Source organism: Barbus barbus (genome assembly GCF_936440315.1).
Source record: "Barbus barbus genome assembly, chromosome: 29".
In the NCBI taxonomy this organism is placed as follows: domain Eukaryota; kingdom Metazoa; phylum Chordata; class Actinopteri; order Cypriniformes; family Cyprinidae; genus Barbus; species Barbus barbus.
In genome coordinates, this window is record NC_136757.1 from 24,932,035 (window position 1) to 24,946,765 (window position 14,731).

The window sequence follows — 14,731 nt, forward strand, 5'->3', positions numbered from 1 at the left end:
GTACACTGTCAAATATGATTTTTCAAGGTTGCAAATGATACTATTGGAGTACTTTTACTATTTGAGTCTTTGCTTAAGAATTTTACATTTAATTCAATGTGTTATTGCAGTTTCTTTGTAATTATTTGTGAAATTTTCAAGCAATTTCTAAGTAAAATCCGTTTCAAAGTAAATCCTACACATTTTTTTTTTTTCAGTGTAGATATGACACTCATCATGACACAACATTTAGAAATGTGACTTAGGTACACATCAGTACACAAGATGTTTAACATAAAACAAGAGCCACGTTTCCTAGAAAAATTTGCATCATCGTGTACCCAAAACCTCGAAGAACTGCTGATAAATCACAAAGCTGCTATTAATCCCTTATTTTGTGAAAATGTAAAGTGCGGCGTGTAGCGTGAGTCCTTTCACATTAAAGTACTTAGTGTTTAATTTGTATAATGAAGCCTGAATGTGGGAGGGAGACATGAGACGCAGCCGAGCAAAGAGGAAGAAGGTGCAAGTGTTCACTTGTCTATATCTGACTGATCACAAGCTGAGGAATGAGGAAGCGATACGAGGGTTTACTGGAAACCTGCTAGGAGGGGCTGATGGGAAGGCATGGTATGTAGGAGGTCTTACAACAGATGTGCAAAAGGAAACAGTTTGTGTTTGTAAACTCTGATTGAGGTTTTTTTTTCTGTTGCATTATGAACTCTGTTATGAAACCTCTAGGACATTGCTGACGTGTTTGAAATTCGGAAACGTTTTGCAATATTTGTACCACTGTTGGATAATTTCCAAGTGTCATATATAATAAAATAAAAATATAATATAATAAATAACATTGGTGTTATCACTGCTAAAAACTATTATTGTTGTTGTTTTTGTTGCATATTCACTTCTGAGGTTAAAGAAGAGGACTTTGTGCAAAATTTGAAGAAATAAATTAAATCTAATTTAATAAAATGAATGATTGCAACATTAATTTAAAAATAATTAAATTTAGTGCTGTCAAACGATTAATTGCATCCAAAATAAAAGTTTGTTTACATAATATCTGTGTGTATATTTATGTATACACAAATACATACACATACAATATATATTTTAAAAATATTTACATTGATGTAATTTATATTATATAATATGTAAACATAACATTTTTCCTAAATAAATGCATGCATGAATGTATATGTATATATACACATAATAAATATACACAGTACAAACACATTGTCAGCAGATAGACACAGGACACAGAAGTAAGTGCAATACAATCAACAGGTTTATTGAGTAGTAGCAGAGGGGAATGAGATAAGCAGAATGTCCAGGTAAGCAGGCGGGGAATGGGAATGTTTCTAGGGGCTTATCTGAGTGTGAATGTCTTTTTTCCTTTTCCAGGGGATCCGGAGGTAACAGCGGAGCGTGGAGACGGTGACGAACTGGAGGGGTGGAGAACAGGGATGGGAACACTGGAGCAACTGGTAAGTAGACAAAAGGTAAGTGGGTCAGGTTAGTCAACATGGAACGTTTGAGACCAGACAGTGAGTGAATGGGAGGAGTGCAGGGATATAGTGCTGACAGGTGGCGCTGATCAGAAATCAGGGGATTGGGATCTGGTGAGTATTGTTGGTGGAGACTGCCGTGACTGTGGTGACTCTCTGGCCATTTCTCAAGATGCGTACTTGTCTGTACTTGTGTTCTTGTGGACTTGTGAAACGTCATCAGTCGCTGCCCAAGTACTGTTCCAATTCAAAGTTCACATCTAGCCAAGTCCAGTTCAAATCCCCGGATGTGTTCTTGATCCGCCCCTTTTACCGAGGATGCATCGAGAGGTGACTTGTGCGGACTTGATACGGGCCATAACCCAGAATTCAGTTCGTCCTCCCGTCCTCGAGAGTTCGTTCTTCTGAGTCGAACTTGGCAAGTCCAAACTCGAAAAGGACGGAAGTCCAGACTCTGCGAACTTGGTATTGAGAAACGGCCTCTGACACATATATAGTGTCCTCCAAAAGTATTGGAACAGTAAGGCCAATTCCTTTATTTTTGCTGTAGACTGAAAACATTTGGGTTTGACATCCAAAGATGAATATGAGATGAGAGATTAACATTTCAACTTTTATTTACAGGTATTTTCATCTGGATCTTATACACACCTTTTGTTTGAACCCACCCATTTTTCATGTTCCAATAATTTTGGAGGGCACTGTATTATGTAAACAAATTTTGTTTTGGATGTAATTAATCACGATTAATCATTTGACAGCACTAATTAAAATATAATTTAATATAATAAAGCTATTGATTTAAATAAAGCAAATTTCTTAAAGCACATAATTTAATATAATTAAACAATTTAAAATATTTAAATAAAATATTTTTTTTCATATGGTCCATTTTGGTGTTTTTTAATGTTTGTTTGAAAGATTTTAGTTATGAATTTGTCATTTTTTTCAAGATGACTTGTTCTAATTTCTAAAATAAATAAAAAAACATTTAAATGTTTTCTTCATTTGTGAAATAAAATAAAGAAATAATAAAATTAATTAAAATGAATAAAATAAAATAAAATATGTTTTCATGAGAGAAAAAAGGGGATTTTTTTTTTTTTTTTTTAGAATATTTTGTCATGCAAAAAAAATATATAAGTTTGGTCGATGAGGTATCATTCATGTCTGTAGCACAAATTTGCAAGATGCACTCTAGTTTAATACTTAGGGTTAAGGGTTTGTTCAAATCTTTCATCCCAAGTATGAGAAATAGACAAGAACTTATAAAAAACCAATACTCCCAAATCTCACATTCCCATTCATTCCAATGCACATCTCCAGTTTGCACGGAGTCCACCCACCACAAGTCATTCTCCACCATGGGAACTGACTCCACTGGAGTTCTCAAGTTACTCAAACTCCAGTGAGTAATATCTGTTGGGGAGGAGGACACACACGGAACTGTCCTCATAACTGCATAAGCTAGTCCCGGCCCTCATATTTGTCCAAACTTGACTGCCGCCACACAGCTATTTACCAAAGGATGAATCACAAGAGGTTTGTCAACAGCTGCGTGTTTGCAGTTGCAGGTCGGGATATCGATTCCTGTGTTCTCCCAGTGTAGATGGACAGGAATGTTGCTGAGGTTTGCTCTCGGCTGATGACCTTTTGCTCAAACGGCTGATCTGTGATCAGCGCGCTGCAGTTCATTGCTGAGAGTCGAGTGAGTCACTGAGAAAGGAATGCTGGGTAGTCAAAGGAACCCGCTCGCAAAAGCTTGGGAGAAAGAAGTTTAACAGGTAGAAACAGATTCTGATGAGAAAAAGAGTCTGGGTCATTCTCAGAGGCACATTCCTATCCGAGCAGCTCCGTAGAGTCCTGGAAACACAGGAAGAGCGGCCTGGAAGCAAACACTGTGAGCGCTCCCACAGTTCTTTAAAATACACACACACTTAATTCTTTAGAGGCTCACTGTGCATGCTAATGTGATGGATGACATTATCAACACAATTAAAAATACAACAGTCTTTTAAAACAGACTATAGTGCTTTTTCACTGTAATAGAATTAAAAAATTTGTTTAACGGGTGCCTCAACAATGCTAAGGTGTTCTGAGGGGTTGCTAGAGGGTGTTGCTTTTCAATTAGGAGGTCCAGGGTGGTTTCTAGCAGTTATTGTATTACAGATGTTTTTACCTTTCAAAATCATTCTGATGGTATGACATCTAATATGGTGAACGGCCTCTGTTTCCCATGCTCTTCTCCAAACGTCTGTTCTGCATGGGAGAGAGTAAGTTTGATGAACAGATACAAAATTCTGCGAAAAGAGGGGATTTCTTAACGGCAGCAACAAATGCACGTGAACAGCTATACACTTTATGACTTAAAATGCTAATTTATTTATTTATATTTTTATTTATGTGTTGCTGTTTTTATTTCATTATTTATGTTGTATGTATTTAAATATCAATGATTCAATAAACATAAACAGTTATAAAATCGAATATATCAGACTTTTTTTTTTTTAACTGAACTAATTGAAACATAAAATAATGTTTTAGTAATAGTTTAAGCAAGTTTAAGTAATAGTTTAATTCAAAACTGTAATAAGCTCAGTTAATTGCTTGGTGGTGTCTTAGTGGTCCAGGTCAAAAAGAGTTAAAAAAAGAGAATATCTCTTGGGCCAAACATGAGCTGTCCATGCAAATTTGAACAGTACTTAAGTTTAATATTGCTATGCAGTTTCTGGGTAGTTTCTAAATACAAGAACCCACCCCAAGTCACTATGATATTATATGGTTTACATACCTCAATGCAAGTATGAAAACAAAAAAAAACTTTAGAGTTGTGTTTTGTTGAAATCCATTGTGTAATAGCAAAAAGAAATGCCTGTCTTAACAAGAGCCACTAATGATACAGAGACTGTCATGTTGCTTTAGTATCGCAGCTTTTGTGCAGTCAATTATGCATGATTATTGTTCAGTTGAATATGGGATTATGATTTTTGACCTGCTTTCAAAAGTGTATAAAAAAGATATTGTTCCAGATCCAATGATTGCCATTTTTGGGGTGATTTCGGTACCTTCTTTTAGTTCATATGAAAGACATGGGTATTTCTTTATTTATGGTACTTGCAAAGAGACTGATCCTTCAGAGGTGGAAACTTGACATTGTCCCAACATTTGATGTGTTGCTGAGTGAGCTAGCGGACATTATTCATATTGAGAAATTACGATTTATCGGTGATGATAAGCTAGATATATTTTGGAAAATATGGAAGCCTGTGTTAGATTACTTAGGAATGAGATGACTTATTTACATAGTTTTTTATGCTGCATCTGTAACTCTTAAATTGATTTACCTAAATATTATGTGGTGATCGAAGTATTTTTGTATTTAATTTACTTTTTTATGTGTATGTGTATATGTGTATGTATGTGTATATATATATATATATATATATATATATATATATATATATATTATTTATTTTATTATATACATATATACTTTTTTAAATTTTTTTATTTATTTTTATTTTTTATTTATCTATTCATTTTTTTTTTCTTCTTCACACCCTGCTGATGTTATCACTGTGATCTGTTTGGAAACCCTTTATTTTGAACATTAGAGGAATTTATTTGTAACTAGTATACCGTACTATTGCTTTCCTTTTGGACCTTTGTTCTGGAAAAGCAAATGTCATATTAAAAGCTGAATAAAAAAAGAATAAAAAAAAAAAAAAAGAATATGGGATTATGGATCTAGCTGGGCACGTGAGCAAACAGCCTAGCACACAATCACACATATGCAAGTGAAGCAAACAGGGTTTAATCAGACGAAGGCCACAATGACCTTGCCCGAATCATTGAGCCCGTGTGTGGCAGAAACTCTGACTCAGTGGGACTAATTATCCAGGTGTACAGTGTGTGAGACACACCTGCAGGTGCGGGAGAGATCTGAAACCGTCTGGGCCGTTTCTGAACGCAACAGCACGGTCTTATGAATATTCTCACTCTCAATTTCCTTTCGGCCAAGTGTTTCAGTGTTGTTGTGTGTATGTGTGTGCGGGAAGATTACTCAACAGATCCAGTTCTTTGAGAGGGAGGAGAGTGTGCTTTGAGCCAGCTGGGGTTCTCTTTCCATTTCCCAGCAGTGTGAAAGAGCGCGATGAGAAAGAGAGGGAGTGAACGGAATAGCAACTAGAACTCTTAACCCGAGTGAAGGAAAGTTCAGGGGAAGCTGAGATAATGTGTTTGATTATGTTTCCAATCGTCTAGCTTCAAAAGGCTGGAAAATGCTGACTGATATTGTGTTGGAAGAAATTCTATTTATTAAACACATTTTGCATTTCCCAAACACTTTAAATAATGTTGTTGTTTTTCATCCTGATCTGACCTCTATATATGACTTTGATTGGTGCAATTTATTTAATTCAGGTCAGTTGAGTCATATTAAATGTTTGACTAATAAAACCAGTTGCTTATATATTTTAGGTTACCGGACACATTTTTACATTAGCAAATTAAATTTTTAGTTTCTATAAACAAAAGAAAACAGATTTTTTGAAATGGTGGTGGTGGCACTGTAGAGTAGGTCATAGAGAACCCAGATTTGGTCAGATCGTTATTTAAAATAGATTAATATTAAAATTGTGCCAAATTTGATTATTTTCGGTTCTATGGACTGCCATGGACTCACATGGCTGAAAAATAAGTAGACGAAGAAAAGTGCGCAAATGCTATATTTAAACTAAAATTAAAAAAAATTTAAAATAAAAAAACTTTAAAATAAAATAAAGAATAACAAAAATAAAATAATACAGTGTGCACATGTGTCTCCTATTGCATTTCAGAAGAGATCTCAACGATGTCCCGTACCAGACAACAGGTCTGTGAAATGGTCAATGAAGTTTTTAGCGCTATACACCCTTTTCACCTTTCTGAGCTTCTCAGCATCCCCATTTGTCCCAACAGCATAAGAAACCAATAGCGTTTCTATAACTTTTCAAAAGAGGAAAAATGTTGAGAGATTGAATATGTTGGTTTCTTTATTGAGAAAAAATAAATAAATCCCAGCAATGTCTCAAACTGTGCTCAGATTAAAAGTCTACTAGTCAGGGATCTCAGCAAGAACATAAACAATCTTCCAAGACCAAGTCACCTGAGCTGATTTCCACAGTAATTTAACACCAATATACTCTTATTGTACGTCAAAGAGAAAAAGCGAAACTTCACACATGTAGTTCACACATGTATATCTCAATAAAATATTCCTCTTGATGTATTGTGGAAAACGATAAAAATATAAATGTGATTATGAATTCTGTCCTATTTAAAAATATGACAGATGTTGCATATAAACACTATGAATAAAACATCGAAGGTCAAACATAAAACACACTGACGGTGACACAATATGCTTATTTGAGGATTTGTCAAGAGAGGAGATTTTCGGCTCGGATTTGTAAATATTCAGATATTGTACAGAGCATTTGCTCGGAAACTTGTGCGTGTTTGTAGTGTTTTGTGGTGATTATGCAACAGCAGCAGGGATGATTCAACAGTCAAATGTTCGCTCATAGATTCCAGCCATGCAAATTCTAGCAGCTATTTGACTCTCATTTTAAAACCAGTTTGCATGTTAGGCTCTCGCCTCCATCCTTTGACTTCCATTCATCAAACCTACAAACTGAGGAACGAAGTCTTCCCACAGTCATACTGGGAGTTTCACTCTCACAATAGGTTCCTATTAGCACCAAAAAGGGTTTTACAGCCTGATGCCATAGAAGAACCTTTTTTTGAAGCCAACATGAAATTATTCCAAGAAAATAAAAATAAAAATCTTTCAACAAAGCCTGAGAACTTTGAAGCGTACCAACATCTGAAATGAATTTCCTTATCAGATGGGCCACAAATGCCACTTAAAGGGATAGTTCACCCAAAACTGTAAATTTAGTAGTGCTATCAAACGATTAATCGCGATTAATCACATCCAAAATAATATGTATGTGTGCTGTGTATATTTAGTGCGTATATATAAATACACACACATGCATGTATATATTTCAGAAAAATATGTCATGTTTATAAATTAAATATATTTAATTAATTTATAATATTAATTATATTAATATAAATATAGACGTAAATATTTTCAAAATATATACTGTATGTGTGTATATTTATATATACATAATAAATATACACAGAACACACATATATTATGCAAACAAAAACTTTTATTTTGGATTAATCGCGATTATTTACTTACCATTACATCATAAACACAACAGGAGAACTTTTGATGAATCTTCAAGCAACTCTATTCTCTATACTATATACTAAAAGTAATGGCTGCAAAAAACATGAAAGATTTACATTACTTTTGTATTACTTTTTGTCACCTGAGAAGGGCTTTCTTATTTATTTTTGATAACCAAAAACCCAAAAAGTTATATTTTTGGTAACTGTAAATGCCCTTTCAAACCAAAAGTAATTGTTGATTTAGTGTATGGGCTTCAAAATGTATCATTTGTGAAGTTTATAATGATAAAACATTTAAAAATCAAACACAGATTATTTTCTTTAAAAATAAAAAATAAAAACTATTAAAAAATCCTATTGGGTCAAGGGAACCAGGGTGATGCAAACTTCTTTGTTTACCTACTAAAATATCACTACAGCACTCGATATCCATGAAGCTAAAAATCTTTTTGTTAGCAGCAGACCCAAAAGTAAAAATTTAATATCTCCAAGTCAATGACATGAAACCTGGCACTGGCACATTATTTTGAATCTGATTATGGATGTGAATAAAATTTGAGAGCTGAAGAATATTGAACTTCCCATATTGAAGAATACTGAACTTGGTTTCCACTCATTCAGATACTTTGACTGTGCTCTGGTCATATGTCAAAGCTCAAGCCTGGATGTGTGGTTTGTCAGGTTTAGTTACATACCCCTGCGGATGCTGAGCGATTAGGTGCCCCTCGGGTCACATGCACGTATTCTAACTCATTTAGAGCTGCAGTGTAAATGCTGAGAAGGTTTTTGTGAGAGGATTAATGAAAGGCTTAACAACAACGTTCCCTGCTTGTGCTGTGTGCGTCCTCATAGGGAGGGCAGCCATTACGGGCCCACGGAAGGATCAGGTCAGGACGCCCCATGCTGGGGGCCATGCTGTCCTGGGTTGTACGGTGCATAAGAGGAGAAGCGATTCAACAAATCTGGTTTATTTCTCTGACAAGGTTTCAGGCACAATGTGAAACTGCTCACAGGGAGAATTTATTATTATGCCTCTCTTTAACTTTTAACATATGGGGCACAACCGGAGGGTTCCACAGGTATAATTTCAATCAAAGAAATAGATTTTTAATTAAAGCATATAAACAGACCTACCTGAGTGGCAACAGTGGTATGCACAGTTTTCATTCCTGATATATTTCCTATTGAGACAGGAAGTTTGGGTGGGGCATACAGAAGGATTGTGGCTTTTTTAAATAGCCAATAGGCTTTAGTTTACATGAACCATGATTTTTATGCCATTTGCTATTGCTAAATGGAATCAGGTGGTTCAAGAGAGTATTTTATTGGGTAAATATTTGCATACGCCCCTTAGGGTGAGATAAGTCATCAATATTTTTGGTCTATTTTCCTAGAAGACTGTAAATATTTAAACCGTTTATCAGCTTTTAGGAGAACAAAAGCATATAAACGACGTTAAAGCTATACACATGGACTAAATCCTACATATGATTAATAATGATTTAATGGAGTCAATAAATAAAATAAAAAAAATTAATAAAATTGTGTGTATATATATATACACACACACACACATATACAGTATTTATATACACAGTATATAATAATAATATATATATATGTGCACCAACAACTTTTTTTCAACATTTTTTTTTTACATTCTACATAAAGTTGCTTGTTTTGGTTCATGGCTCAGGTTTTAAATAATTTCTTTGAAATACTTATGGAAAAATATGGGAAAAGTACTGCTGGAACCAAGGACACTGAGCAAGTGGGCGTTCACATTCAGGCTTTATGTATAACTCTGTATCTTTGTCCTTCTCAGTGAGCGATATCTTTATAATGCTATGTAAAGCATACCTGGTGCTATCTACAAAAACACAGATAAAGTATATGCTGTTAGCTATCGCATGTATCCGGTTCAGGAGTACAGCATTAAGAAATCTAGACCCATGTGGTCCTAATCGCCTCAGAGTAAAGATACACTATCAATATAAAACGATAAGAGCGTTATTAAAGTTAGTTAAATGGATTTACAGCCAATACCACTGCAATCTGTCCATCTCTACTTCTCAAATGACATTGTCTGTTTAAATACCACTGATTGATATTGCTGTAGTGAACCAAACAAAGCAAATCATACCCGGGAAACCAGAGTGAATTTTAAAAAAATATTTATTGACAATTGTGTAAAAAAATAGCTTTCTAAACATAATTTACATTGCTAAATCAGAAAAACAAAATCCGAGTAGCAATCATGCCTACTAAAGGTGAAAAAGAAACCATGTAAAATCACTCGTTCCTCAAACATTCATGAGGTCAGTTCCTCCAACATATGCACAGCAGACAGTTTAAATTAGGTGACAAACACGACTTCAGACTGGTATGGTTTACCATCAGCAGTACTCCATGCATCGAGAAACAGAAGTGCTTTCAAAGATTATTTACAACATATGTACATATCGTTCTCAAAAAAGGCTTTAAATATGGTAAAAATACATTTAAATAATTTGTGGGCCCTTCAGTGGTGGAATGAGAAAAACTTTGCTGAAAATTGTTTCTCTATAAATAAATAAATAAATACTTCCACTTCAATCTCTTTTTTTTTTTTAAGACACTCCAATAAATATCATTTGCACATAAGCCTCATCATGGAATTGAGTCATCTGACCGAGCTATTTACAATATAAACAAAAATAATATGCAGAAAATGTAGTCTTTTACGTCATAGTTGCATTGCTTTGTGCATCTGTGACAATGAGTGGTAGTTGTTGAGGGTTATTCAGTACAAATGAAGAGGAAAAAGAAAGAGCGGTTTGAAAGAGTGAGGTAAGACTTATCATTCTGCAGAGGTTTGTGAGGTCGATTTGGTTACTCTCTCTGACGTATTAGAGTAAGACAGACAGTTACCTGCCAGAAGCAGGTAAGGTGGAAGCAAGAAGGTCAAAAAAGACATCTGGTTAAGGAGTAGAGTGTTACAGTGGCTATTACTCAATTCAAGTATTTCCAAAAAAACTAAACAAAAACCCTTGATCTTGCACAGAAGGCACTAAAATTATTAAGCTCGGCTGATCTGCTTCCTGGAGGAACAGCCCTGACGGCCCTCATCGCAGCACAACTCCTCGTAGATGCTGCATCGGGCGTCCCCGAGCTCCTCCCTACACTGGCTGAGATGGGCTTCTCAATCTACCCGTGTCCGACAGCAGTGTTGACAGTCATTTGGTAACTACGATCCAGCCTTATGGGACCCTGAGCCACAGGGAGGCAGGAGACGAGAGATAACCGATCTCACTAAAAGGTGAACCTCTCCCTTTTTTGGCCTAGCCTAGATCTCCTGCCTAGCAGCAATGCTCAAAATAAAAGAATAGCATGTGTTTTTGTTTTTTTTGCACTGCTCAGTCCGCAGGTCCCCTGGGTGGTTTGCTGCTGTAATGGAAAGTCTCTACGTATGCATTCAGATAGAGTCATTTGCACACAGTGACTGCTGGGAAAGCAGCTGGCTGATGCTCGTGGCTGATGCTGTGCAGTCTGATCTCAGTGTTGTCTGTAGGGGGCGCCGTGTTCTGCATCCAAGGGTGGTTGATGATGTCCTCGAAAGACGGGCGTTCCGCAGGGCGGAGGGCCAGGCACCACTTGATAAGCTGCTGGCACTCTATAAAACAACAGGATGTGTGATTATAGCTCTGCAATAAACGCATAAACCTCCTAGAAGGTGGCGTCATGTGATCTGTGAGTCTTACCTGTGGAGATTCTCCGCCTGAACAGCACCTGTCCACGTACGATCTCTTCGTCCTGCTCAAATGGGATGTCCCCACACACCATGTCGTACAGCAGAATGCCCAGAGACCACACGGTCGCGGATCTACCATGATAGCGGTGAAATTTGATCCACTCTGGTGGACTGTAAACACGTGTACCTGAAGAGAGAACAGAAAACAGAAAAATGCATTTAAGTTCATGATTCTGCAACACTGAACCCTCCAAAAAATGCAATAAAACAAGTCTTTATTTTAATACCTGACTGATACCAAACACTAAACCAAACACTGTAGTAAAAGGTGCGGCAGGAAAAAGGTGTGTCTGTTCGAACATTATGTTATAGTGCAGCATTAATGTGCACAGTCATGTGCTCGGGAGCGTGACTGCAGGCGCGCGCATGTGGAGAAACTGGTTGCCATGTGACTTGTGTTTACAAACTTTGAGTTGTAATAATTCCATTTCCCACCGGAGGGGGCGCCAAACCCATAAACCAGCAAAATGCCTTTTCCCCAAAGCAACATAATACAAAAATAAACAAATCATCACGCCGAGCGCTTTATTAAGCTTGACATGGCTAGTCAACGATGAAAGGGGGTCATAATACACATTTAATCAAGCGATTAATGCCAGATATGTTTGATACACTCGTTTTAAAACGTGAAAGCATCGCCTCAATATAAAAGCATACACCCTTTTTAGAGGTTGGCAGGATTTCTAACCTTACAACCATCGAATGTCAATGTCTCACAGCATTTAAAAAGACATTAAACTATTTCTAGCCTATAATTTTGGTTTGTTTATAAACCCCTCACACATTTCCATGAGGCTAGATAAGCACGTATTTTAATTTTCGTTTTCCGTGACCGTGGGAACCTGGGCTTGAAGGTCATGCAAATGGCTCTTACCGTCGAAATCGGTGTAAACGGTGTCTTTGAGTAATGCCCCCGACCCAAAGTCGATGAGCTTCAGATCGCCGGTTCGTAGATCGATGAGGATATTCTCGTCCTTGATGTCTCGGTGAACGACGCCGCTGTTGTGGCAATGACGCACCGCTTCCAGAATCTGGCGGAAAAAGTTCCCAGCGAGCTCCTCCGGTAACGCGCCCTTCTCCGTGATGAAATCAAACAAGTCCTTGACGGTCTCCGGTCTTTCCATGACGATAATGAAGCTGTCCGGTCGCTCGCACCAGTCCAGCATCTTGATCACGCCACGGAATCCGGTGCCGACCTTCTTTAGCAGGACGATCTCCATAGGGACGCGCGCGCCATTGGGCTGGAAACGGAGGACATGTTCGTTTTAGTGACGCTCTCATTTATTATTTACGTGCGATATTTTAGATACAAATCTTAACATAATCATTTTAATTAAAAACTCACCAGCTCTCCCCATTCAGTCACACGATCTTTTGCAACATGCTTGATGGCAACCTAGAAATGGTAAATAAATGCATTATTAAGCAGTGAAGTGATATATTATGTAAACATATATATATATATATATATATATATATATATATATATATATATATATATATATATATATATATATATATATATATATATATATATATATATATATATATATGTTATACACACACGTTATGAATAAAAATACTCTAACGTTATTCAGGAACCTACCGGCGCGCCATCGGCGATCCTCAAACCCGCATACACCGTCCCAAATCCTCCGCTTCCCAGCACAGAGCCGACCTGATACACCTTCTCGAACGGCTCTTTCTCCTTAACTGTCGATAAAAGACACGATAGATTCGTAAGAATTGATAAAAGATGTGAAATAATTGGAAATCTGACGCACGCGCCATTCCCAACACTCAGTCTGCTGACGTGAACAAGCCCAAAACCACAACACACACCGAGACACGCGAGAATAACCGTCCTCTAACCTTGAAGCTGGATTTTCGCCGGCATGTCCACGGTGGAAATGTGAGCGAATGTGTTGAGTTTTGACAGAAGCATTTTATAATCCGAAATGCGAGTTCTGGTTGAGGTTTATTCCAATGTTGAGGTCGAAATCCGTCGTGTAGAGATGGATGTAGGGAAGGTCTACTTGAGGGATCCGGTCTAGAAGAAGCCTGAAGAAATCCCTTCTCATCGAGGCTCGATGGGTTTTGATTCTCGAGACGAACTTTAAACGACCGCGCAAGGTCTATTCCAGTTTAGAATATGAAATTAAATAAACAAACGATTAATATATTTCGAAGATAAATATTATTGTCTGAGATGCGCGACGGACACAAACACCCGGCTTTCTGAAGCATGAGGGAGGGGCAAGAGTCGTTATATACCCAGTAGTAAAAGGATGCACGTACGTCAACGGTGGCCCCGCCCACAAACACGATTCAGCCAATGAGTAATGCGCCTGCCTCTGCAGAAAAAGTCAATCAAATATGAAAATAAAGGAAAACGTAGACGTGGCGGGAATCAAAACGCGCCAAATAGTCGAGGGTTTTTTTGAGGGCGTTTAGCCGGCGTGGGGCAGACAGGGAGAATGATGCACATGGCGGAGTGAATATAACACATAACAAAGCCCCCGTTGCGGATTCGGAGTATTATTTCAGAGAAGTTTGAAGAGCACTACAAAATAGATGCATGCTTTATACATGCATATTAATATGTACAAATGCATATTATATACATATGTAATCTAAAAATATATATATTAGGCATAGATAGATAGATAGAAATAAATTGACTTTAGTACAGTGACAATATAACAGTAAATGTGACCCTGGACCACAAAACCAGTCATAAGGGTCCATTTTTATTTATTTATTTTTTAATCTGAAAGCTGAATAAATAAGCTTTCCATTGATGTATGGGTTGTTAGGATAGGACGATATTGGTTTGAGGGTGCAAAAAATCTAAATATTTAAAATAAATTGCCTTTAAAGTTGTCCAAATGAAGTTCTTAGCAATGCATATCACTAATCAAAAATTAAGTTTTGATATATTTAAGGTTTTAAATTTACAAAATATCTTCATGGATCATGATCTTTACTTAATATACTAATGATTTTTGGCATGAAAGAAAAATCTATAATTTTGACCCATACAATGTATTGTTGGCTATTGCTACAAATATACCTGAGCTACTTATGACTTTGTAGTCCAGGGTCACAAATGTGCAACTTTTAAGTTTTCCTTGTATATTGCATTCAAGGAACACAATCGGCTCACATGGTCTAAGAGGAAGAAACGACATGTAAAAAG

The 14,731-nt window shown here is 36.8% G+C and overlaps 1 protein-coding gene across 1 annotated transcript; it reads right to left on the minus strand.

The window, feature by feature from the left end:
- Positions 1 to 9,899: 9,899 nt before the first annotated feature.
- On the minus strand, positions 9,900 to 13,826 carry LOC306848909 (serine/threonine-protein kinase pim-1-like). Its single transcript, XM_079383702.1, has 6 exons — positions 13,405 to 13,826; positions 13,139 to 13,245; positions 12,878 to 12,928; positions 12,407 to 12,773; positions 11,483 to 11,659; positions 9,900 to 11,394 (listed from the first exon to the last, which is right to left on the minus strand). The coding sequence occupies exons 1-6, from the start codon at positions 13,475 to 13,477 to the stop codon at positions 11,207 to 11,209; spliced, it is 963 nt and encodes a 320-aa protein (XP_079239828.1). The 5' UTR covers positions 13,478 to 13,826; the 3' UTR covers positions 9,900 to 11,206.
- Positions 13,827 to 14,731: the final 905 nt, after the last annotated feature.